General features: G+C 49.8%; 2 protein-coding genes and 1 long non-coding RNA gene across 4 annotated transcripts; 2 read left to right on the top strand and 1 right to left on the bottom strand.

The window, feature by feature from the left end:
* Window positions 1-2,292: 2,292 nt before the first annotated feature.
* Window positions 2,293-6,871, top strand: FTH1 (ferritin heavy chain 1). Its single transcript, XM_061350851.1, has 4 exons — window positions 2,293-2,565; window positions 4,359-4,505; window positions 5,444-5,569; window positions 6,538-6,871. The coding sequence occupies exons 1-4, from the start codon at window positions 2,455-2,457 to the stop codon at window positions 6,700-6,702; spliced, it is 549 nt and encodes a 182-aa protein (XP_061206835.1). The 5' UTR covers window positions 2,293-2,454; the 3' UTR covers window positions 6,703-6,871.
* A 1,509-nt stretch (window positions 6,872-8,380) lies between these two features.
* LOC133210954 (bestrophin-1-like) lies at window positions 8,381-17,244 on the bottom strand. The gene is made up of 9 exons (XM_061350853.1): window positions 16,962-17,244; window positions 15,674-15,768; window positions 14,852-15,085; window positions 13,684-13,838; window positions 12,884-12,961; window positions 11,172-11,324; window positions 10,899-10,979; window positions 10,030-10,181; window positions 8,381-9,681 (listed from the first exon to the last, which is right to left on the bottom strand). Exons 1-9 carry the CDS (start codon window positions 17,168-17,170, stop codon window positions 8,499-8,501), a joined length of 2,340 nt encoding a protein of 779 aa, XP_061206837.1. The 5' UTR covers window positions 17,171-17,244; the 3' UTR covers window positions 8,381-8,498.
* Window positions 13,836-21,638, top strand: LOC133210955 (uncharacterized). Of its 2 annotated transcripts, none has more exons than XR_009725057.1 (3): window positions 13,836-14,389; window positions 15,001-15,091; window positions 21,553-21,638. It is a non-coding gene; the product is annotated as an uncharacterized LOC133210955 (long non-coding RNA). The 2 variants fall into 2 exon arrangements; XR_009725058.1 differs by lacking the exon at window positions 21,553-21,638 and adding an exon at window positions 15,762-16,679.
* Window positions 21,639-23,969: the final 2,331 nt, after the last annotated feature.

The raw sequence follows: 23,969 nt of genomic DNA on the forward strand, positions 1-23,969 counted from the left end.
AGAGCCCAGCCCCTCCTGGCTCCATCCTCCTGTCAGGCAGTTGGAGGCAGCCATCAGGTCCCCCCTGAGCCTTCTCTTCTCCACACTGAACCCCCCAGGTCCCTCAGCCCTTCCCCATCACACTTGGGCTCCAGGCCCTGCTCCAGCACCTCAAGGTCTCTCTTGTAATAAGGGGCCCAGAACTGAACACAGGATTCTAGGTGCAGCCTCACCAGTGCCCAGTGTAGGGGCACAGTCCCTGCCCTGGCTCTGCTGCCACACTGGTGCTGGTGCAGGCCAAGATGCTGGTGGCTTCTTGGCTGCCTGGGCACAAGCTGCTAATGTTCAGCTCCATCAGTCAGCACCCACAAGTCCTTTTCCATGGGCAGCTTTCCAGCCACTCTTCCCCCAGCCTGTGTATACACACACACACACACACACACACACATATATATATAAAGTCAGGTTAAGCAAGAGTCTGTGCTTCAGGAGTACAACTCTAAGCTTCTGGCAAGCCTTTTCAGCCAAACACAAAGTTGGTTTGAAGTACCTGCAAGCTGGTAGAAATACTACAGTATGAAAACAGTAATGCAGGTCCGCCCAGCCATTAAGACTTTTTATCTTTACATAAGCATTTGTGTGGGAGGAGTACAGGAGATTTCAAATGTACCTGGCAGCCCGAAGCGATAGGTATGCCCCAAGTTAACATATAGATCTTAATTACTTCTGATGGTTAACTGACAGAAGCAACTGAAAACAGGAAGGCAAATGAAACCATTGCCTGCTGGTTCCTTCAGGCGTTCAGAGAACCTTGAGAAGTGCTGTTATGCTGACACAATCCTTGTGTTGCCCTTCACACGCAGACAGACGCCTGTGCAGTCACGCATAGGACACTATGCACTGCCAGGAAGGTTCAAACACCCAGTAATACCTTAAAGGAGGAACTGGTTACAAGAAACTCAATTCAAGTGTACAGGCTCAGTTAACTTGTAGTATTTCAGCATGAACGTTGGCTTAGTAAAAGCCAAGACCTTGTAAGCCTGATGTTACGAGATGATCTTGGTTTAAGTAGGATATTTCTAGCTCTCAAGGTTCCACTTTACAGAATCATACAATCATTGAATAGTTAGGGTTGGAAAGGACCTTAAGATCATCCAGTTCCAACCCCCCTGCCATGGGCAGGGACACCTTGCACTAAACCGTATCACCCAAGGCCTCGTCCAGTGTGGCCTTGAACACTGCCAGGGATGGAGAACTTACAGAACCATACAACTTACAGAATCAGAGTCAGCTAGGCTGGAAAAGACTTTTAAGATCATAAAGTCCAACCACTACCCCAGGATTCCCAAATTCAAATAATCTACTTGAAATTTCAGAAAGGAAAATAATCCAATGTTTATTGAAAATAAACCATACAAACTCGAGTGTCTGCAGTGGTAATAAAAGTGGCTGAAATAATCATTATCAGAAGGTTCATTTTTTTTCCATTTGACCTTTATCAATTACTTCTTTATTTGGTTACTCAGTTGTTCAGCTCCTTAAGGGGAGACCTTAGAGCAGCTCCAGTGCCTAAAGGGGTCCAGGAAACCTGGAGAGGGCTTGGGACAAGGGCCTGTAGGGACAGGCCAAAGGGAATGGCTTGAACCTGCCCAAGGAGAGACTGAGCTGAGCTCTTAGGCAGAAGCTCTTCCCTGTGACTGTGGCTGAGGCGCTGGCACAGGGTGCCCAGAGAAGCTGTGGCTGCCCCACCCCTGGCAATGTTCAAGGTCAAGTTGGACACAGGAGCTTGGAGCACCCTGCTGTACTGGAGGATGCCCCTGCCCATGGCAGGGGTTGGAGCTGTATGAGCTTTAAGGCCCCTCTGATGATGTATACCATTGTTTGAACTCACTATAACCTTCTCTGCCAAACCTCCCCATCAGGCCAACATCTTATCTGAAGGCAAGAAACGCTGCTTTCCCACCAGCCTTTGTGCCTGCAGCGGTGCTCGCACCCATGGCACTCCTCCCCAGGGCCACCAGCCAACCCCACACAACATGGCCGCAGGGCGCACCTCTGGGAGAGGCCTGCTCCCTCAGGTGGGGACCGAGCCCCGCGCTCTGGCGCACAGACACCCCGGGTCTCCACGCTTAGGCCGAGACGGGGGTCGCCTACACCGGCGGGGGATGGAGGCTGGGGACGCCGGCCTGCCCCGAGGCCGCGATGGCGGGCGCTGAAAGTGCTGAGTCACGCTAGGCCAGCAGAAGAGAGGCGGGAGGGCGGAGCGTGGCCGTGCGGGATGACGGCAGCGCCGGTATAAAAGCGTTCTCGCGGCGCGGTAGGCCCTTAGAGCTCGTCGGTGAGGCAGAGCGGAGCGGGTTCCTGCTTCAACAGTGCTTGGACGGAACCGGCCGCGCTCGGGCCCGCCGCCACCGCTAACCGCCTTCATCACCCAGCCGGATTTCACCGACACACACCCCACCGAAAGGCAGCGCCATGGCAGCTCCCACTTCTCAGGTGCGTCAGAACTACCACCAGGACTGCGAAGCCGCCATCAACCGCCAGATCAACCTGGAGCTCTACGCTTCCTATGTGTACCTTAGCATGGTGAGTGGATCGGCCGAGAGGAGCTCGGCCGGGGTGGGGTTAAAGGGAGAGGGGAGGTTAATGGGAAGAGGGGGGCTTCAGGCCTACTTGAGCGCCTCTGGTAGCGGCGCGGTAGGCTTAGGCCAGGCCCCATGCGGCCTCTCCCCCGGGGGACCGAGCCCGCCTTGTGCTTAGGCTCTGTTGGGGTGGGGGGAGGAACATCGCAACTTTAGTGCGAGGCCTCCCTGGGGAACGGGACGGGTATGAGGGAAGGGATAAAGGCTGCGGCTGTGGGCCTGCAGACCCCCGGCGCTGCCCGCTCTACACCAGGGTGCAGCCTGGGATCTCGCACGGTGCCCCGGTTGGCCGGCGGGGAGCGGGGTTCCGAGTGCCGGGTGGTGCCTGCAGGAGCAGCCACGCTCCTCCTCCCCCCATCGCCTGAGGGGCGTTCTTAGCCTGCCTTGGGGGTGGGGCGGCCGCTTGTTTCCTATAGGTGAGGCCTTTATCTCGGTGCCGGGCTGCAGTTACACGTTAACCGCGTTCCGTCCGTTGCCCTTGGCGGACTCGTTATCAGCACAGCTCAGCAGCTTCCAAGCGGCGCTGCCCTTGGGGCTGGGCTGGATAGCAGGAGTTGAGTAACGAAGCGATTGGCACCTTTCCCACAGGCGTTCTTGTCTCTTGAGGCGAGGTTTTTCATAGTCCATAGTGTTTTGAAATGAATCAGTAGGAATACGAGGCTTCCTTAGCTCTGTGCTCACATGCTTCACATGGTGTGCGATTCTCATTTTAGCTATAGCAGAGATGAGTAACTTTGGTGTAACCAGCAGGTCTGACATCTGTGCAGCAATCCTGGTGCTTTAGATGTTTAGGTAACTTGAGACTTTATGGTGATACGGTAGTATGTTCTGGCATGGAGTTGTAGGGCTTCACAGCTTGATTCTGTTACCATGAAGGTCTGAACCTCATGAGTTGAATGTAATTATGTTGGTGGATGATAGTGGTACATAAGTACCCAGTGTGTTTCCTCCAGCCTCCCAGGCAAGCTTCTGATTTAAGAGCAGAGATTTCTGCAGCAGCTTGGTTAAATAACTGGCATCCGATACAAAGCTTCTGATTGAACCCTGCCTAATGGCTCTGACCAAAGAACAAACAAGCAGTGTGATGTCTTCTAACTGCTGTTACAGGGTTTTGGCTTTAAAAAAAAAAAAATCAAGCAGTCTTGTACTTGCTGTTGAATGTATATTTTAGTTCTTTTTGTCTTTTATATGTGTTCCCCCCAAAAAAAATAGGAATTGTACTTCATATTCTAATCCGTCATAATCCTGGGGAACCACAGGAGTTTTATTACACAATTACCTTGAACTCGGTCACGTTTGGTATTGCAAGTCAGAGCATCAGTTTGTGATCATTGTAAACAAACTCAGGCAAACAAAAGGAGCAGGAACATTCTTCCTTCTTGAAAAAGGCTTTTCAAGTCTGCTGTATCTAAGGCATTTGATTGATGCTCAGAACAGTAATCTTATGGGGTGCGAGGTTTTTTTGTATCTTAAGAACTGAACCAGAAAGAACATTTATTTGTGTTCATGGTAGGCATACAAGTTAAAATTTAATCCTAGTTAGGAGAATGTAACTTTCCCTAAAGGAAGAGTTTTGCCAGCCTGCCTTGATGTCAGTGCTGCTGCTGGCCTTAGACTCCAGCCACCCTGAAAGCAGCGCTGACAGGGGACAGATCTGAAGTTGCAGTATGGATTTGACTTTGTGTGGTTGCTGGAGTGAGGCCTGGGGGCTTGACTGTATGAATTCTTATTTTTCAGTCCTACTACTTCGACCGGGATGATGTGGCTCTGAAAAACTTTGCCAAGTATTTCCTGCATCAGTCCCACGAGGAACGTGAGCATGCTGAGAAACTGATGAAGCTGCAGAATCAGAGGGGCGGGCGCATCTTCTTGCAGGACATCAAGGTAAGGAGTGGAGCTATGGGTTGTCCTAATGTGGAACTAGGCTTGTTGCCTGTCTCCATGCTAGAAGGGGATTAATTTCCCTGCGAGTCCTCTCCCAGAAGCAGCTGACTGTACCTAAACATACTGCATTGCTGTGATCCGTGTGGCACTCAGCCCAAAATCTAGAGATGGGTAGTAAGTTGATAATTGGCTGACTGGCCAATAGAAGGTACTCGTGTAAGAAGAGGATGCCTGGCCCTAGGTGGTTTGCTGTGGGGTGAGGGTAACTAGAACAGAACTGGTTCACCTACCTTAGATTTAGTGGTGTTAGCTATGCTTGTTTTGTAGAGAACTCAACTGCCTTGTCATAGGAACATAAAATGTCAAGTTTGCCATTGCTTCTTAAGCTCACTGCAAGGTTTTGTGAATTACTTTAAGGAAATAATTTGGAACAGCAGAAAGCAAGTAGTGTTGTAAAGCCAGTTTAGTGTAACATAACTCTTCATGGGGAAAACAGCAAACAAAGCAAGTGATGGGCTCGTGAGAAAGATTCCATTGCTTTACTAGTGAGTGAGTGCTTGGAAACACCAGACTACTAGGCAGTTCTGAGCTGAAAGTTAGACTTGCCTGCCCTGCTGTCTTAACTGCTTTTTTTCTGTGACTGTGGCTGCTGGCTAGTTACATAGGCAGATGTTTAAGCCATTAGGTTTTAACAGGAGGAGGAAAGCAGTAGCTCTGTTAGCTGTCTTGCTTACAAGAAGAGAACCTGGGGAATGGGAACAGGTCTGGGACATGCAGTCCTGTTCCCGAGTGTGCACTGTGTGCCTGCCAAATGTTTGAAGATGCCTAAATGCCTGAACTTGCTCTAAACAGGCTTTGAGACTGATCTGAAAGACTTCCCTCCCTACTGGTCTGTGGGTACTTAAGAGAAATTATGGTCATGTGCTTTCCCCTTCTAGAAGCCAGATCGCGATGACTGGGAGAATGGACTGACTGCAATGGAATGTGCCCTGCACCTGGAGAAGAATGTGAACCAGTCACTGTTGGAGCTGCACAAACTGGCAACTGAAAAGAATGATCCACACGTAAGTGGATGCTGGAGCTGAGAATGGAGCTCTGCAATTGTTTGTCTGATAGTGTGGGAATGGTGGCAAGTTTTGTTTCCCTGATGTTACTGAAGATGGAAAAAGTATGTGAACTGGTGATATAGCCTTTCCAAAGGGAAACGCTGAGGTGTTGGCTTGTACCTTAACCATTTGGTGTAGGATTGTTGCCATCTCCTTCAAGGACTGCTTGCAGTGTGTTAGGGTGCCTGGGCCCACCTTACAGAACAGTAGGTGCATGGCTTTGTGCAAGCCCCTCTGTTGCTCACAGAACAGAGAGCTCTTATATGAACAGCATCTTGAAGAGGAGAAATACATAAAGCTCTACAGAAAAAGTCTTGCTTTTGTGGGGGATGAGTTCTGGCTTTAAACCAGTGGATGCCTATAAAGGCTTTCTGTCATAAGGCTTTTTTGTCATCAAATTTTGGAGCTGCTTCTTCCAAATGTTAAAAGCCCTGACACTTCAGAACACAGTACCTGAAAACACAGCTTTCTTCACAGATGAAAGTTACTGGCAAGCCTGGATTGAGGCTTCTTAGTATCAGGAAGGGATTTGTCATAGTACTCGTAGGAGTGTCCTGCCTAAGTTTTTAGGGACTTTTAAAAAAGAAATAACATAGCTGAACCATTCTATATATATGTAAATCCTCATGTGACGAATTCAAGTGCTGTGCAGTGGGAGTTTCTAAATCCGTTTAGTGACTTTGCTATTGCCTCCCATGGGGAGGCTTCCTGAGCTGATGTACTGCAGAGTTCTGGAGCAAACGTGCTGGCTGAGCCTGCACACTTGGTTTGGTCTTGTTCTGGCATTGCCAAGGTACAACTAAAGGCTGCAGCTTTCAAATTGCCATTCTGTGTCTGTAGAGAGGATGGGTAGGATTTCAGATCCTGCTGCAGCAGGATAAGCTGTTCCCAGGGCTACATTCCAACTCTTTTTCTCTCCCTTTCAGTTGTGTGACTTCATTGAGACTCATTACCTGGATGAGCAGGTCAAAGCCATCAAGGAGCTGGGTGACCATGTGACCAATCTGAGGAAGATGGGGGCACCAAAGTATGGCATGGCGGAGTACCTCTTTGACAAGCATACCCTTGGGGACAGTGACCATGACAGTTGAAGTCATGGCAAGAGCTGCCCTTTGGGTTTCCGTGGGACTCCACTGTCCAGCTGTGCATGCATTTCCAACTGTCTAGATAAACAGTTCTTATACTCTGTACCAAATATCACCCCTCTTTTCTCTTGTGTTTTGTGTATTGCCCTCCATCCAATAAAGTGACTTGGTTCAAGTTGGATTTTGCTGTTTCTCTTGGTAGCAAGAGGCCTTCACTCGTGGGATTGTGCTCTGTAGTTTCTTTTGTGACAGTTAGCTTAAGCTGGTCATGAAGGAATCAAAATCATGGAGCAGTTAAAGCTGGGAAGGATCTTGTCATCATCTAGTTTCAACTCCCTGCCACAGGCAGGGATACCTCACCCTAGACCATATTGTCCAAAGCTCTTTCTGACCTGGTCATGAATACTGCCAGGGATGGAGCAGGGACGGAATAATACATTCCTTCCTACTTATTTTCTTACCTCTTATTAGAGGGATCAGGTTTTACTTGCTTTGTGCTCTTACAAAAATAACTGGATTTCCAATCTAGTGGGACCCACTGCAGGAGTTTCTTGGTGATGAAAGTGATCTAAATGCTTTATTCAAAGCTGTTGCCATAAAGCACAAGGAAAGCTTGAAAATCTGGCCTTCCTGAGCTTGTCCCTGTGAATTTAGATAAAGTAACTGAAGGGGGGAGGAGGGTGTTGGTGCCTCACTTGGCATTGTGCCTGCCTAACAAATGGTGCTATGCTTCTGAGTGGAGAAAATGTCCTGTGAATCCAGATTTGAGCTCTGCTGGCACCAGGCTGAACTGGAACAGCAGTGTTGGAGGAACTGCCTTGCTGACGATATCAGCAGTTGCAGCAGGAGGTGGTGGTGTTTGTGCCAGGGTCTGGCAGTACTGGGAAGGCAGTGAGTGGGCAGATGTTGGGGAGGGATGTGGGAAGTGAGTTTGTCACATGCCCCCTGTGAAATGGGATGCTTTCAGCTGTTTCTGAAGACAGAAGTAGAAAAATTTCGGTTTTTCTATTCTTAACTCCTATTGTTGCATGGAAACTAAAATGAGGAAATGAAGCAGATGGTCATGGGCTTCAGCCTTGCTTTTATTTTGTTAAGGAGGACGGTAAAACCCCAAAGCTGTATGCTTTCTGCTGCCGTCCAAACAACTTCTTCTCTGAGCATTGTCAAATCAGTGGCAGATGTGATGTGGAAAAGGAAGCAATGTGTAGGGCAAATCCTGTTGCCTGCAGCCATCTGGTCTGGTAGACACTTGCCTTGCCTTACTTTTCCAGAACTGGAAAACACTGCTGGGAATGACATCAAGGCCCTGTGAGTCTGCCTCACAAATGGTGAGTCTTGCTTCAGTCTGTTTCCCTGGAGTATCTTGTCAGTAGTGCAAGTCATGCCTGAGACTTGTAATGGGTGTTGTGACACACTAACATAAAGCTCACATTCCAATTCTTGCTGTGGTGAGGAGGGGGAGATGTCCTTATTAATACTCTGTTTTGAGCTACACTTGCACTCCAGGTTCTTCAGGCTGGTACCTGCTGAGACACTGCTCTGCTGTTGCGTACCTGCAATACTTTGTACTCAAAGGTCTTCTGCTACAGATGTAGAGGGGTTTTTGGTGGTTTTATTGGTACAGCACTGAAGTTGTGTCTGCTACTGTACCTGATGCCAGTAGCAGTGAGTCTTTAGTGCTGGGCTTTAGCTCTATGTTCCAGCAGTAGGTGGTTTGGCTGTGTTGCCCTGTTTGGGTGAGTGCCAGTGTGGCCAAGTGTAAAGATACTGCAGTATCTCAACAGAACTGTGCCTCTTGCTCTCTAGCTGTACTGGTCCATCTGCTCTTCACATGTGCTTTCACTGGTCTCCATGATCACCTCCATCAGCCCCACATAGTCACCTTCAGCTAGAGAGATGCCAGAGTCATTGGGGGATGGACTTTCAGCTCGTCTTGTCTCTTTTGTAGGGGGAGCATTAGTGCTTCCATTTCCAGTGTCTCTTGTGTTCCTGGAAACCTCTGCTGGCTGCTGGTCTGCAGCACTGGCTGCATCTTCTAAACTTAGGCTGCGAGCATCAGGACCCATATTCCCCATGTGGGACCTCTGCAGCACTGGGGATGTTACAGGGGTGAAGGAGAAGCAGAAAGAGGTGCTGCCTCCAGGGGTTTTGTTACTGGGGGTGTGAAAGTGCTCAGAATTGGGAGTAGGTGATGCTGTGCTCTCCAGTGATAGCCAGGGAGGGTGGGAAGATTTCAAGCTCTTCAGGCTCTTGAAGCTACCCTGCTTCTCATAGTCTGGGGACTCTGCCAAGAAGGGGAACTTAGGGCTATCCGATGCTGTGGACTGAGCTCCTGGGCTTCCTGTGGTGATGCCTTCTTTGCCTTTACCGTAAGGGTTGCTCTTTTCTTCTGCTGTTACAACCAGTGAGTCAGAACCTTTGCTTCGGTCTGTTGGCCAAATAAATGTTTCCTTTGCACCCGAGCCAATGGAGCTTTGGCTCTTATACACATCACTGACTCTGGAAGGGGAGGTACTGACAACATCCCTAAGAGAAGTCGAGCACGCAGCAATGCTGGAGAGTGCAGGAGGCTTCTTGCGACCTTGGCGTCTAGAAGGGAAAATCATAGGGATAGAGCTGATGGGTGTCTGTGGAGCGCTGTAGAAACCAGGTCTCTCATAGAATGGGGTTGTCATGAAGGCATCAAACTCTCTTAGTTTTCCATCTTCACTGTCCCACTGTTCCTGTGAGCTGGAGTCTCCTCTTGGCTGATTGATGCCGCAAGGGCTTCCAGCCTTGCCCATGTCCTGGTATGTGTAATGGGAGAAAGGGGATGTGGGTTCTCTCCTGCGCAGCAGGTTCATCCGGGAAGAGGACCTGGAGAAGCTGGGTGACTGCACACCGAGAAGGCGGCCCAGGTGCCCCAGTAATGGTGTGGAGTGGTTGGCCTCCTCATTCTCTTTAATTTGCTCCAGGGGCTGGAATTCCATCTCTTCTTTCTGCATGCTGGGGAGAGGCAGAACAGGCTGTTAGGTTGCCACAAAAAGAGATGGGTTTTGGGGGAGAGGCTGCATGCAGCGCCAGTGGCAAGCATCTCTTTCCTGTGCTGTTACTAGATGTGTGTCAGGCCCCCCACAATAGGGATGCTCATGGTAGAGAGTATGGAAAAGAGGTCAGAGGCATCCTTATAAGTGGAGGATGTTGGCTATTGTCTTTGGACAAGCCTAAAAGTCTCTTAGGGTGAGATTTCACAGACTATGGAGGAAAATACTATTGCTTGCTCTTACTCTCCTTCACAAGATCTGCTCTAAGGTGTAAAGGCAGAATGTTCTGACACCCCGTGGCTGTGCTCACCTGATATCAAAAGTTGAGCCAAGGAATGATGGGCGCTTGTACTCAGCAGTGGCTGCAGTGTAGGGGGGCTGGGGATCAGGCTCATTCCAGTATAGGTCCTTCTCCAGAATGGGTAAATCCTGGTGCATCTCGTCCACAGCCATAAGGGAGACCTGCAGGGGACAGCAGAAGTGTCATAATGGGGTAAGCAGCATTACACATAGAATCAGGGAATGGTTTGTGTTGGAAGGGACCTTCAAACTCATCCAGTCCCAACCCCTGCCACGGGGAGGGACACCTTCCACTGGAGCAGCTTGCTCCAAGCCCCTGTGTCCAACCTGGCCTTGAGCACTGCCAGGGATGGGGCAGCCACAGCTTCTCTGGGCACCTTGTGCCAGCGCCCCAGCACCCTCACAGGGAAGAGCTTCTGCCTAAGAGCTCAGCTCAGTCTCCCCTCCGGCAGGTTAAAGCCATTCTCCTTGGCCTGTCCCTACAGGCCCTTGTCCCAAGCACCTCTCCATGTTTCCTGCAGCCCCTTTAGGCACTGGAGCTGCTCTAAGGTCTCCCCTTAAGGAGCCTTCTCTTCTCCTGCTGAGGGGAAACACTGAGCTGTCCCCCATCACCCTCATATTTGTTGGGAAGCTTTACACTCTCCTGCTCTCCTTGACATCTCCGTTTGGAAATCCTAGGCCCCTTCTTAACATGCAGCCACCTCAGGAAAGCACAAGAGTAATGGGCACTGCTTCTCCACCCATTGAAGGCATGGGAAGTGGATAGTGAAGGTGTTGCAGAACTTTGCACTGATAGGGCTTGCTGAAGCCTTAGGTGCACTCCTGCCTTGGTGTTCCTCTACAGGTGAGGGTCATCAGAGGACCCTGCCTTCACTTTACCTGCAGGTTCCTGTCGATGAGCCAGTTGGTTTCAAAGTCATCATCATCCTCTCCAAAAGGGTTGATGAGCTGCTCAGCTACCTGCATATGGAGAGAACATAGCAAAGGTCACCATGGTCATCTCCACCACTTTCCCCACTGGAAGAAGGCCTGTTGGTCAGAGTCAAGCATGATGTACCTTGAACAGAGCAATGCTGTTCCTCCCAAAAGGGATGGTTTAAAGCAGGAGGCTGGGTCAGATTCGAGCTCCAGATGTAGTTTTCTTGGACTTACCTTTAACCAGCCAGCATAGAAGAAGAACTGCAGAAACGTAAAGACGGGCACAAAGAGATCTAGTTCATGGCCAGGATATGCTTTTTCTGGATCCAGGAACTGCCGCCCGATCAGACAAGCCAGGAAGAAGCTGTAAACAGCCACGGTCACCACCTGGGAAAGATGCCAGAGGAGCTTGTGTTCCCAGCCTTTCTCTTCAGTTCCACCCCACACATCTCCAAACAGCAACAAGCTGCTCCTGGATCTGTAGCCTTTTGAAAGCCTTGGATTCAGTGATCATAGCATCAGACTGGTTTGGGTTGGAGAGAACCTTAAAGAGCATCTGCTTATGACAGGCTTCTCCTCTGCTTTCTGCAGGAAGATGCATTTTGACTTTAAATATGCTCTTTGCCCTTTGGCTGTTACGTTGCTATGTAAATATGAAATACACATATGTAACATGAAATACACTGTATTTCATTCCATCCTGTCCTTGGAATGACATCTGTGTAGGCATCACAGAAAGAAAGCAAGTGACATCCTGGAGGGAAAGAGCTGAAATGACTGACACATGGCTGCCTGGTTGTTCTGCTGCCGAGGTAAGGGGTGCTGTGAACTCTTTTCATTCTTGTCCTTGCCTCTCCTGAAAGCTATCTCGAGCCCCTCGTGGCTCATCCCACACTGTCAGGGCTGCTCCTTCCTTCCTGGTCCTCAAGCTGGACCTTTTGTGTATTCACTTGCTTGCATGCCCAGATTTCACTGAGCTTTGTGCTTTTCTCTGCAGTCACGGGACTGGAAACTTCCCCTTTTCAGATTAAAAGCAGCTGAGGCTTTTGCATGGTCTCTACATGCAATGAGAAAGAGGGCTCAAAACAAAACCACCCAGCATCACGAGACTCTCAAGCTAGCCATGGAGTTCCTTGCAGGGATGTTGGTGATGGGCAGGATAGAGAGTGCGTGGAATGACAGTGTGGATGAACACCCATAAAAAGAATGGGTTGTGTACTGCAAAGATGTGCTATGATATTGCTTTTTGCTCCTAATGTGCAGAACAAAGGCCTGTACAGAAATAGTTTCCCAGCGTGCTCCCTATTTAACCTTCAGCACCATGTAAATGGAAGCTGTTCCCATTTCACTGTGCAGTGCATTAGTGTTATCTGAGCAGCTGGATCGTATCTGACAAAGGAGCCAAAGCGTCTGTCTGGGTTGGCATCCAGGGAGCTATTAGACACCTGAGAACATGCACGCAGCGCTCACACACGTGGCATGACTCCATCAGAGCTGCCCTGCCTGCTTGGAGCAGCTTTGCTTGGCAGATGCATCTCAGCTCTGCTGAGTGGAAAGAAACTGATTTAGGGATGTGATCCCTGCAGCATGGTGCAGGGAGTGGGTCTGTGTGTATCTGTGGTTTCCATGCACCCATGTGGCACACATCATGGTTGGGTACTCCTGGACAGTGGGTTGCTTTAAGTTAGGGAAATAAGGGCTAGGTGTGTGTTGCTGAGTTACATATGTGAGAGCACCAATGTGTGTAGGGGATGGTCCATGTGTGGGTGAGGTATGGGCGTAAATGGGGCAGTGTGTGCAAGCAGGCAGTGGAGCAATGATATGTGATATGGTTTAGTGATGGTTTTGGCAGTCCTGGGGTAATGGCTGGATGTGATGACCTTAAGGGTCTTTTCCAACCTGTTTGATTCTACGATTCTACAATAGGTGTGGGGATCCCTTCTCACCTGAGTGTAGACCAAGGGGATGCTGATCCAGTCATACCCATAGAGTCGCCCACACTGGCTGCGCAAGGTGTTGAGCTCCTGCAGTGTGGAAAAGGAAGAGCCTGTCATCTCCTTGCTGGGGACACTCAGCATCTCCAGCTTCACTGCCCTCCATTGCTCCAGCCCATTCCCTCCTACTCATACCTCCTCTGGAAGTTGGGGCTCAGCCTCACCCCAGCAGAGCACCAGGAGGGTCTCAGACCTGCCCTGGAGGAACTCATAGCAGAGATTATCTCCTCCCAAAATGAGCAGCCAACAGGTTAGGCAAAGAATAACTCAGGAGTGTCCATTTCTCTCTCCTGACTACACAGTGAGTCTGGATAAGTAGCCCAGAGGGAGACATCTCACTCCAGGTAACAGAAAGAATGTGGCCTTCTTTGCACATGAATACCAGGCAGGATGATCTCCTCTGGACCCTTTTCCTCTAAGGCTGTGCAGGGGTGGTTGCCAAGTCTTGTGGAGCACGCCCACACTATGTGGAGCATCCCAGGACTATCCAAGAGTTTTCAATAGTGAAGTTTTCCAAACAGACCTTGTTTTGGGGGATGTTTTTGACCTCTCCTGGTCTCTTCCAGATACGTGCTTCCTTGTGGCTTTCCATCTGTATCCTAGAGACCTCCAGTGTAATATCCTTAGGGGCAGGCTTGGCTCACTGTCCTACCTTACCATTCCTATTCCTTGCCTGACTCTGGAAATCCCTGCAGTTCCACAGAGGGTCCCAGGTGAGGATCCCAGATAGCTGCCTGTTGCCTGGCACTCACATTCAGGATGCCTTGGAGCAGCACGCTGTCCCGGATCCTCCCCTCATTCCTTGCCTTCACAGCCAGGTTGGAGAACCACACACACGGGATCCAAAACTTGTTGTGTGGGGAATTCAAGCTCTCAAACTTCTTGTGCTCTTCTGGTGTCATGAGGCCTGGATGGAAAAGAGTAGATGGGAGAAGGATGGCTGTAAAGGGCAGAAAGAAACGGATCCGGTCTGAAACAAAAACATCTAAATCTCAGGTGGTCACCTTGGCTCTCCTTAAAAATAACAGGGAATACTCAAGCACTCAGCTTTTGGGAGACACATAGAAGAGGATGAATCTTGTTAAAACCTTGAGTTATAGAAGTGTGAGGGGCAGGCTTTATCTCATTTCATTTCAGAAGTCTACAGCACATCTGACCAGATCACAGTCAACAGGGAGATAAAGTACTGCTGAGGGTGCAATTGCTTAGTGTACATAGATGTTTGTTGAGAATGGGGTAACTTGTGTCCTAAAAGTGCCTGTTTCTCTCTCTGAATTGCAAAGGGAAACCAGTTGAGTAGGGTTCTAATTGACATCTCCCTTTCGGGAGGGAAATGTCGTATCTTGAGAAGCATCTTCAGAGAGGATTCAGGGAGCCCAGCACTTGAGGTCCGAGGCTCCAATTCCTACCTGCCCAGTGGAAAACTGTTGCCCTGAGGGAGGATGAACATTCCACTTGGTAAGGTCTGCTTGTGCGCTGCTGTAGATCTGTGCACAGGGTCATTTACTACAGAGAGCTCTTCTCTTCCTGCTTCCAGAGCAGGGTGAGCAGCTCCTAGTGAAGTTGCTGCACCACGTTATCCTAATCTGACCAGCCGGGGCTACTCTGTGACCTGCAGCATATCTACATTGACAAACAGGAACTTGGCACTCTTCTTACATATAAAAGCTTGGATAGAGACACTTCATATTTCAAACAAACCTTCCAGCCACTCTTAGGAGCATGCTGTGAAATAGGGAAACATCAACCATTGATCATTTCAGTAGAGCAGAGTGAGCATCACTGCAGACATCAGCTGAGCGCAGTGCAGCACTATCCTATCTCCAGTCTGGAAGTCATGAAGCCCTTTCCAAGGCTCTTTGCCCCCAAACCAGCACCAAGGTGTTGCTGTGTGGTGCAGAAGGCAGGACCAGCACTGACCTGCCCTCACCACGTGCTCCATGCTGGGGAAGCGCTTGTAGACAGCGGTGCTGACTGAGCGCAGGATCAGGACACTGCACAGGTTGCTGTAGCGCATGAGGGTGCGACGCAGGAGCCGCCCATACTCATCCTCCCCATCCACATTGCAGGAAACCAAGTTCATGATCCGGTCAGGCCATGGGATGCTCTCATACTGAGCCCACCAGCGGGACACCACCAGAGCCACGTAGAAACCTAGAGGTGAGCTGAACACGTTAGCTGTTCTGAAGGGGTGGGAGATGTCAGTGCTTGTGTATAGGATGTCTGGTGCTGCTCATACAGGGATGGATGCAGGCATGATGGTGGTGGGATACTGGCACAGGTTACCCAGAGAAGCTGAGGCTCCCCCATCCGTGACCGTGTTCAACGGCAAGTTGGACAGGGCTTGGAGCAACCTGGTCTAGTGGAAGATGTCCCTGCCTGTGGCAGGGGTTGGAACTGGGTGAGCTTTAAGGTCCTTTCTAACCCAAACCATTCTCTGATTCTGTGCAATTCAGATCTCCAGGCTGAAGTCAGAGTCTGGATTTCATGGTTTATTTGGTGCTACTTAGTGCCTGCCCTCCTGGCAGAGCCTGGACCATGTCAGCACATCTGGCCAGTGCAAGCTGTGTACTGGGAGCATACCCCATAGTTGTGACATGAAATGATGCTTGGGGAGGTTTGCAAAGGCAGAGGGAGGGATCTGCTGAGTGAATCTTGCCTGCCTGCAGAGCTATAGCAAACCAGGGAGAAGAAATGCTGCCTCTTTCCCCTCCCTGTCTGTTCGCAGACAGAGCTCCTTACCCAGCACAAAGGACACAGGGATTAGCTCAGCATAGCTGTTGCAGTAGAGCGCCAGCTTCTCAAACATCAGCCTTTGGCTCTCATTCAGGATCAGCCTAAAAGGAAGAAACAGAAGCATCATTCTCAAAGAAGAGTCTATGCCTTGTTGGGCCTGCTGAGGTATAGGAGCCTGGCAAAGGAAGCCAAGGATGTGTAGTCAGAACACTGTCATGCCATGCCATGAGGATGCTGTGAGTGAACGCTGCTCATGAGCCCACCTCCCAAAATACCCTGCTGACCAGTCCAAAGGAGCCAGAATGGTCACTGACAGGTGTAAGTGATGCAGGTTGATGTCAGGGACTACCACTTTTTTCATACTCAGTGCTGTGTCGTACCAAGGGTTTGACACAGAGCTTGGGTGTGCACTGCAGTTCACTTAATACCCCACAAAATGTGAGCCCAAGCTCTGCTCTTACGTGAGCTCCTGTCTTTTTCTTAGAGCCACTTCCCTGCTTCTGTGCTGCATTTGTGATCAGCACAGAGCTCCCTCTTTCCTCATCAGATTTTCTTTTACAAGGGCCTGTAGGGACAGGCCAAGGGGAATGGCTTGAACCTGCCAGAGGGGAGACTGGGATGAGCTCTTAGGCAGAAGCTCTTCCCTGTGAGGGTGCTGAGGCGCTGGCACAGGGTGCCCAGAGAAGCTGTGGCTGCCCCATCCCTGACAGTGCTCAAGGCCAGGTTGGACACAGGGGCTTGGAGCAAGCTGCTCCAGTGGAAGGTGTCCCTGCCCGTGGCAGGGGTTGGAACTGGATGAGCTTGAAGGTCCCTTCCAACTCAAACCAGTCTGGGATTCTATGAAAATCAGAGTGGCCACAGTTGCCTCATTACAGATCTGTGGTCCCAGGGCTGATGTCAGCTCTCAGAAATGTACCCAAGGCATTGCCTGTTGTGTAACAAGGGAAACTCTTGCCTAAAGCTCCTGGCTGTGGGCCATCTCCAGGACCAGTTCAATCATGGTCTCCATTGATCTACACATTCTCATTCTGTAGGTAACCATCAAATGCACCTCTTAATCCCAGAGAAGAGAAACTGTGTTACTTCCCAGGACAGAAAAAGGAGATTTATCAGCTGCTAAGCAGCATTGGAGCCATGAGGAAGGACCTTTGCTCCTGTACATGGGGTTGGTGAGTGGCTGGCCAGCTCTTCTTCAGCAGCATCACTATCCCAGCCCTGCACTGCTCAGTTGTCCTACTCCAGGACAAGCTGAGAGTGAGGGATTGTGTTAGTGTTAATGTACAAGGAGGTTTACCTGTAGACAAGACTGATGGTGAAGTAGAGAGAGATGAAGATAAGGAACTCTGAGTAGAGCAGTTTGTAGATACTTCCTTTCCATTGGAGCAGGAGCTGTGAGAAGGTGCCTAGGCGGGCGTCAGCCACACGGTTGGTGTATGTCACTGTCATCACAGATCCTAGTGGACACAGAGTGAGCAGATGATGAAGCTGCCAGCAAGTTTGCATAGAGGGAGGAGACAGGGACACTGGCAAGCAAACCAGATCGAAGGAAGGAAGAAACAAGTTAGGATCAAAAGACAGGTAAGATAAAGTCAGTGACATAGAGAATCAGGAGGAACCTTATGGTATGTGATGGATTTGATGAGCTTGCCATCATTTTCCTTGTCTTTGAGCTGCATGTGAACTGGATATAGTGATGGAGAATATACTTTCTCGTGGATTCCTTGGTTCCTAGTGTTTGATGGTCAGCATTCAAGTGGGGGTGGGAGGTTGGAGGGGACAAAGCCCACACGTAACTCCCTCCCACAGATCCCACCCCCACAGTTGTTTAAGATTAATTCTCAGCATCACAAACTCCAACGTCTCTTACCCCATTTATTTATTTTTCTTAAAGTATTTGCTTCAAATACGTTGTTTCTGTAACTCTACTTGTTGGGGAAAAAAAATCACCCCCAGAAAAAAACACCAAATGAAAGCAAAAAATCCATAAAGGAGAGATTTCTTGGTACTGCTTCAGATGAAGGTACCCCTGGAGATCTGATAGGTTTTGTAGTTCTTGCCCAACAAGTATAGCTGCTAAATATAGGCTGAGGGCCATACCTGAACTATGCTGGTCCCATTCCCACAGGCAGAACAGCTCTCCCTGTTAGAGAGCTGAAAGATGGAGTTTGGCCACAGGTTCCAGGAGCTTCACCCCCCTTTTCCTTCAACCATCCTTTGTGCAGTAAATCACAGTGGATGAAAAAAGGCATTCAGGCTTGTGAAATGCTTCCCAATCCCCATTGTAGCATCCCCATTTCACTTCTAGTTTAACCTTAGATAAATAGAATAGAGTCATAGAATCAACTAGGCTGGAAAAGAGCTTTAAGATCAAGTCCAACCATTACACCAGGAGAGTAGCCAAATAATTCTTTATCAGCAATTAATAATCAGACCAGTTAATATAAATCACCAGTTTAATCCATGCCAGGCAGGGAGGTGAATGATCCCTTGGTTTAGAAATAATTATCCAGTGTGAAACTATTGGTATCTCTATTGGAATTTCTATTATCTTAATAGGTTACCAGGATGTTACGCAGACATTGCTATTTAACAGAAGCAATAATGTTAATAGTTATGGGACCTGAATGGTGGAGACAAAGAAGCACTATAAGGGACAAACCAGACCTTACTGCTCTGTAGGAACAGTTGAAGGCAAGTAAGTTTGTGTCCATGCTCCTTGTTTAAGCATCTTAGAGAAAGACCTACACTTAGCAGGGGGGAAACTCAGGTCCCAGTGAGCTGGTGCTGTGAAATAAGCCAGCAAAGCCTATATCAAATAGCATCTTTGTCCCGCCTTTGGCTTTTTGGTGCTGCTCCTCCTTTGGGATTCCCTGTCTTAACTCCCCCCAAGTCCCCTCTCATGGTTATATCGGAAGAGTAGAGCTGGTACCTGCCCTGCCTTGTTTCCATACATATTTCTGGCCAGAGCATGGGGCTTAGACCTAGAGATTGCACGTATGTATATGCTTAAAGAATGCTGGCTCTTCCCTCAACACTTTGGGTCTTGGAAGTGCTCAGGGAGACTCTTCATTGCGTAAGTCAAATACAGATTCACTTTTTACCAAACATGGAAAACTTCAGCTCCTGTCCATGTAAATAATGGATGTCACCCACCTCTCTGCTGTTCTGCTCCAGTATGGGATATGGGGCTTTTCCCAGTGCTTTTTCCTCCTGCTCTGAATGGTTAAGGCACTCCCCTGCCTGCCTGTCTCTGTGGGACTGCCCTGGAATGCCACTGGCACACTCAAAGCACCATTTGGGGTTGAGGTACGTGATGGGATGTGACTCACTGCAGCACCAGCACTGCCACACCAGCAAGCTGTGGGGAGGAAGCACCATCAAGAGCCATCCCCTGTGTGGTACCAGTACCCCAGGGAGCTGCTGCCTGCCACTGCCTGATCTGTCTGGACTAACCATTGCTCCTGAAGGTCAACTGACACTAATTAGACAATGGGAATCCTTCAACAACAAGCCTGCATCAGGTGCGTTACCCACCACATAAGACAGCAAATAGACATGAGCAGAGATGGGGAACAAGCAGATGAAGCAAGAGGAGGTCATGGGTAGGCAGAAGGATAGACCTTGAAGGAATCTACCTGCTCTCAGAAGGACAAAATACTCACAGTCATGGGCTCTTGAGCTGCACTGGAGCCTGTGGAGGTTTGGTCCCACACATGTCCTCGCTGGGTCCTTTGTGGCCCACGCCACGTCCCACCTCCTCATGCCCCCTTGGCTCATAGGGGGGATTGAACCTGACAGACACGGTGTGTTAAGGAGCCTGAAACCCACTTGGGAGCTGCAGCCGGTCACTTGATGCCATAATCCTTCCTCGTTACAAAAGAGACTCTGTTGTCTTTTGCCCTGTTCCTTTCTAATCTTCTGAGTAAGCTCTGAGTGTTTATAGAGGCGGCAGGAGCAGGGGGAGGCAGGGCTGGCTGCTCCGAGCCGCTGCTGCTAACTCCTGGCACAGCCATGGGGGCGGCCAAAAGAGAGGCATTTTACCTCTAATTCTTTCCTGTTTGGTCCCTTTCCCCAAGCCACAACCTTACAGGAGCCCCAGGAGATTAAGCAGGGATGGAATTTTCCACAAAGGCCATAAAACCTGTGCCTCTTGGGGGCTGCACAGCTCTCTCTTCCTTAGGGAAGCTCCTAGCTTCTTAGGTTGGTGGAACTCCTGGTCCGTGCTCTGCCTGGCTGCCAGTGGATGTATCTCTGTACCTCCTCACTGTCCCTGGATGAGTTTGCCATCTCTTCCAGCTGTGGTTCGGATGCTGGGGACTTCCACCCTGCCACTGGCTCCCTGAGGCTCTTCCCATGTGTTCACTTTGGTTTTTTACTTGCTTCTCCAGCAGTGCTGGGGAGATGTCACTGCTCTTTCCTGCACGCCATCCTGGGAAACGCTGCTCCTTGCCTTTGTCCTTAAGCATCCACCAAGCCAGGGAACTCCTTGCCTCTGTCTCTATGAGGTCTCAGTCCCTCTTCTGCTTTCAAGTTGCTGCTCTGAGCCTGAATCATAGAATGGTTTGGGTTAGAAGGGACCTTAAAACTCATCCAGTTCCAACCCCTGCTACAGACAGGGACAGCTTCCACTGGAGCAGCTTGCTCCAAGCCCCTCTGTCCAACCTGGCCTTGAACACTGCCAGGGATGGGGCAGCCACAGCTTCTCTGGGCACCCTGTGCCAGCGCCTCAGCACCCTCACAGGGCAGAACTTGTGCCTAAGAGCCCATCTAAACCTGTTAGCTTAAGGCAAGCCATGGCCCTGTCTCACCACCCAGATCCAACTTCATAAGCATGGTCCTGACCCCATCCCTTAGCCAGCTGTGACACTGTGGAGAGGAAGCTCAGGTCTGATCCATGCAGGTAAGACTCAGGCTCCTTTGAGAGGCTCTGTGGGCTTTTATCACATCTCTTTCCAGCAAGCAGGCAGCAGAGTCTCCAGTGAAATTAGGTGAAGAGCTAGGTCTTGTAACAGCCAGCTTTCCCTTGTGCTAGTCTACGTGCCTGTATCTTTGACGCTTGTTTAGCATTGGCAGCAGGGATCAGTTTGTGAAAACTGTAGGTTTCTCCTTTCTGTGTGGCTGAGTGCAGACGAGGGGAGGGTCTTTTTTCACTGCCTGGTATCTGTCTAATGTGGGTTTTCTGGTGCTGTCCTGAGGATTGCTTTCAGTGGTGGGGAGATCTTTGTTTAAAATGTGAGACTCAGTTTTACAGCAAGAGGAGGTCACACCAGTGACATCCAGTTTTAACTGTGCTGTAGGCTCTGGTATGTAGGGCTTCCTCTAGTCCTGATTCCTTTCTGACAAAAAGACCTATGGAGATCTGAATTCTGCTAGTCTCTGGGTAGAATCTGCTCTGTATTGGATCCCATGATATGCAGAAGGACATGGGCACACATCTGGTGGGAGTAAGCTATCACATCTGGCCATGCAACTGAGAGGTTGCCACACTATGCGTTAGGAGAATGGGTATAACTGCAAGGGGGAAGGATGGTCCTGGAGCACTTGGCCTTACCAAGATCCTTCCTGCAGGAAATCTCTTAATCCCTGGATGTGCTGCAGCTCCCTGGCCCTGGAGTCCCCCTACCATGAATGACTTGCTCTGGGTGGGTAGGATGGCAAAGCAGAAAAGGCAGCATGATGGTTATACCAGCATGAGATCCAGACCTGGTACAAGAAGCATCAGCACCTCATGAGAGAGCTCAGTGCCTGAGCCCTCATCTCTACACATAGCAGGGGACAAAAATGGTTCAGGTGACACAGTTGCTGGAGCTGTTGGGAACAGTTGGGGTGTTCCTGAGGCCTCCAACATGAAAAGACAAAACTTCGTATCTTGGTCTTTATGGCAGGATGCACTGGCATCTGGGGGACTCTGCTGCCCTCCTCTGAGAGCAGCTCAGCTGGCAGTTTGTGTGATTCAGAGCTGCCCTGAGGACAACATAGAATCATAGAATGGTTGGGGTTGGAAAGGACCTTAAGATCATCCAGTTCCAACCCCCCTGCCATGGGCAGGGACACCTCACACTAAACCATGTCACCCAAGGCTCTGGCCAACCTGGCCTTGAACACCGCTGAAGTATTTGTGGAATTTAATATGGAAGTGAACAACTGAGGGGCTTGGATCTCTTTTCACATCCTTTGGGGCCTCAGTCCTTGAGGAAGATGCTGATCTGAAAGCTTGCCTTGTGCAGAAGCAGGGGAGGAAGCAAGGAGGTGCTGACATCCATCCTTAGCCTCACAGCCCTGGAACCATTCTCATTTTCTCCATTTTCCAGATGAGTAGGGATGCTGGCACCAGAGGTGTCTCTCAAACTGACATTCCACCCCGGAATCTGGTGTAATTATAAAGAAAAGTGGGAAGTATCTGAGGAGGGGCTGTTTGACACAGACAGGATTTACTGAGCTTTGAGCTGGCCATGAATGTTTGAAGAGAATGCAGTGTAGTCGTTTCTTTCTTCAAGGGCTATGGGCTGTTCTGACACAAGGAGGGGATAACTTGCTGCTCTAGTGGGAGAAGCCACATCCCTGCCAGCCTCACTGCTTTTTACAAGTGTCTTTGAGGTATTTTTCCAGCTCTGTGGCTAATCTACAGCCATCTGGTAGCACTGGGCTCCCTACTCCTGTGGGGCGGAGTTGGCATATTCATGTATAAGCAGCCATGTGGGATGGCACAGACCAAGATGTGGGATGCCTGGGAATCCTGGACAAACCACTCAGTACACAGACAGACTAACTGTACCTCATAGCCTTTTACTTGCCATCACTCCCTGACACATCTAGTTATGTCTTTGCCCAGGAGAGATCAGTATATGAGCATGACATCCCTCTAGTGCTCTGAAGTTTCAGTGCCAAGCTCTGTATCTCCCTGCAAATCCAAGTCAGGGACCAATCAGGGGCCTGGAGGGTGATAAATCCTTCTACCTCTGATGTTCCATAGTTCAGTTTGTAAGACATGAAAAGAAGGAAGGAGTCCTTAGTAAGGTCCCCGTTTTCTTGCCTTAGCTACCATGGTGGGGATTAGGTTCCACATGTGTTAGTCCTGGGTGTCACTTGTAGGGACTGCCTGCTACCTCCTTGCTGATGCTGTGGGAAAGATGCAGGACTGAGAAGTTTCTGGCTGGATAAATCAGCCAGCAGAAGGGAATACCCTCCTAAAGAGCTACGGGGCAGTCCTCCTTTTGCTTTGAGCTTCCCAGCTGCTCTTCTTCCTTTTCCATCTGGTGTCTTTTCCCCTGGGTTCAGGCTGAACCCCTCCTTCAAAGGATGCTGCTGACCATGAGGTTGCTCTTTGTTAGTTGTGTGCAGCTGAGGAGCAGCAGTGGGTCTGCTCAGGGCCATGATGTGGCTGCCCTTAGCAGCACCTGATGCATCTGCTCTTAGCAGCGTGTGTCTGAGGAATACAGGACCTCTCTGCCCTGCTCTTCTGGCTTTGTTGCAAGCTGAGCATTGTGCTTTTTCCATCTTTTCTTTTCACCCTGTTTCCTGGAACAGGGGCTGCACTTTGCTGGGCGATCAAGGCAGATCCATGAAATTGGAGATCTTAGACCCAGAGATCCCAGAGGACTTTTGCTGAAGCCCTTCCAGGCAGTGGAGCAAACACTGCACAGCTGAGGCAGGCAAGAGGGAGGGGAGAGAGTGGGTGGATGAAGCCTGGAGCTTTAGGCCATTTGTTTTCATTCCCATTTTCATGGCAATAACATCCGGACTGGGTGTGCTGGGTCAGGGGTGTAGCCCTGCTTTCCAAGTCTGAGATAATCCCTGTTTCTCTTTCCCTTCCCACCCTGGGTCTGGTTTTTCCTTTATTCCTCCCTTCTTTTTTTGTTAGTTTAATGTAGTAGAATCTGAATCCATAAGCAGACAAGGCAGCCCTGAGGAAGCCTGAACACTCTCCTGTGACTGGGAAGCATCTGTGTTGGGCAGGGTGTCCCAGCCAAGAGCTGCTTCTGTTCTTCAGGGTGGTCTCTCACCTTGTCTGAACCAAACTCAGGACTTGGAGTCCTGCTTTTCATTTATGACTCATTCAGAGGAAGATGTGGGCACTCTGGGAGGGAATATGAAGGATCAGGATGATGTGGAGGCAGAGAGGTTGCTGTCCACAGGAGGCAATTAGGACAACCAGAAACAGAGCCCACCAAATGGGAGTCCCTGCTTTGCTCTGGGGGTCCCCTGGTTGCTCAGGGCATGTGTCTGCCTCCACACTGCCTGTGCTGAGAGGAATAATGTGGGGGGATTCCAGCAGTGACAGGGGCCTATCACTGCTCATGGT

This window comes from Neopsephotus bourkii, unplaced genomic scaffold (assembly GCF_033783945.1).
Source record: "Neopsephotus bourkii isolate Nb327-2 ecotype Australia unplaced genomic scaffold, CSIRO-AGI_Nbou_v1 NB_542, whole genome shotgun sequence".
Taxonomy (NCBI): Eukaryota; Metazoa; Chordata; class Aves; order Psittaciformes; family Psittacidae; genus Neopsephotus; species Neopsephotus bourkii.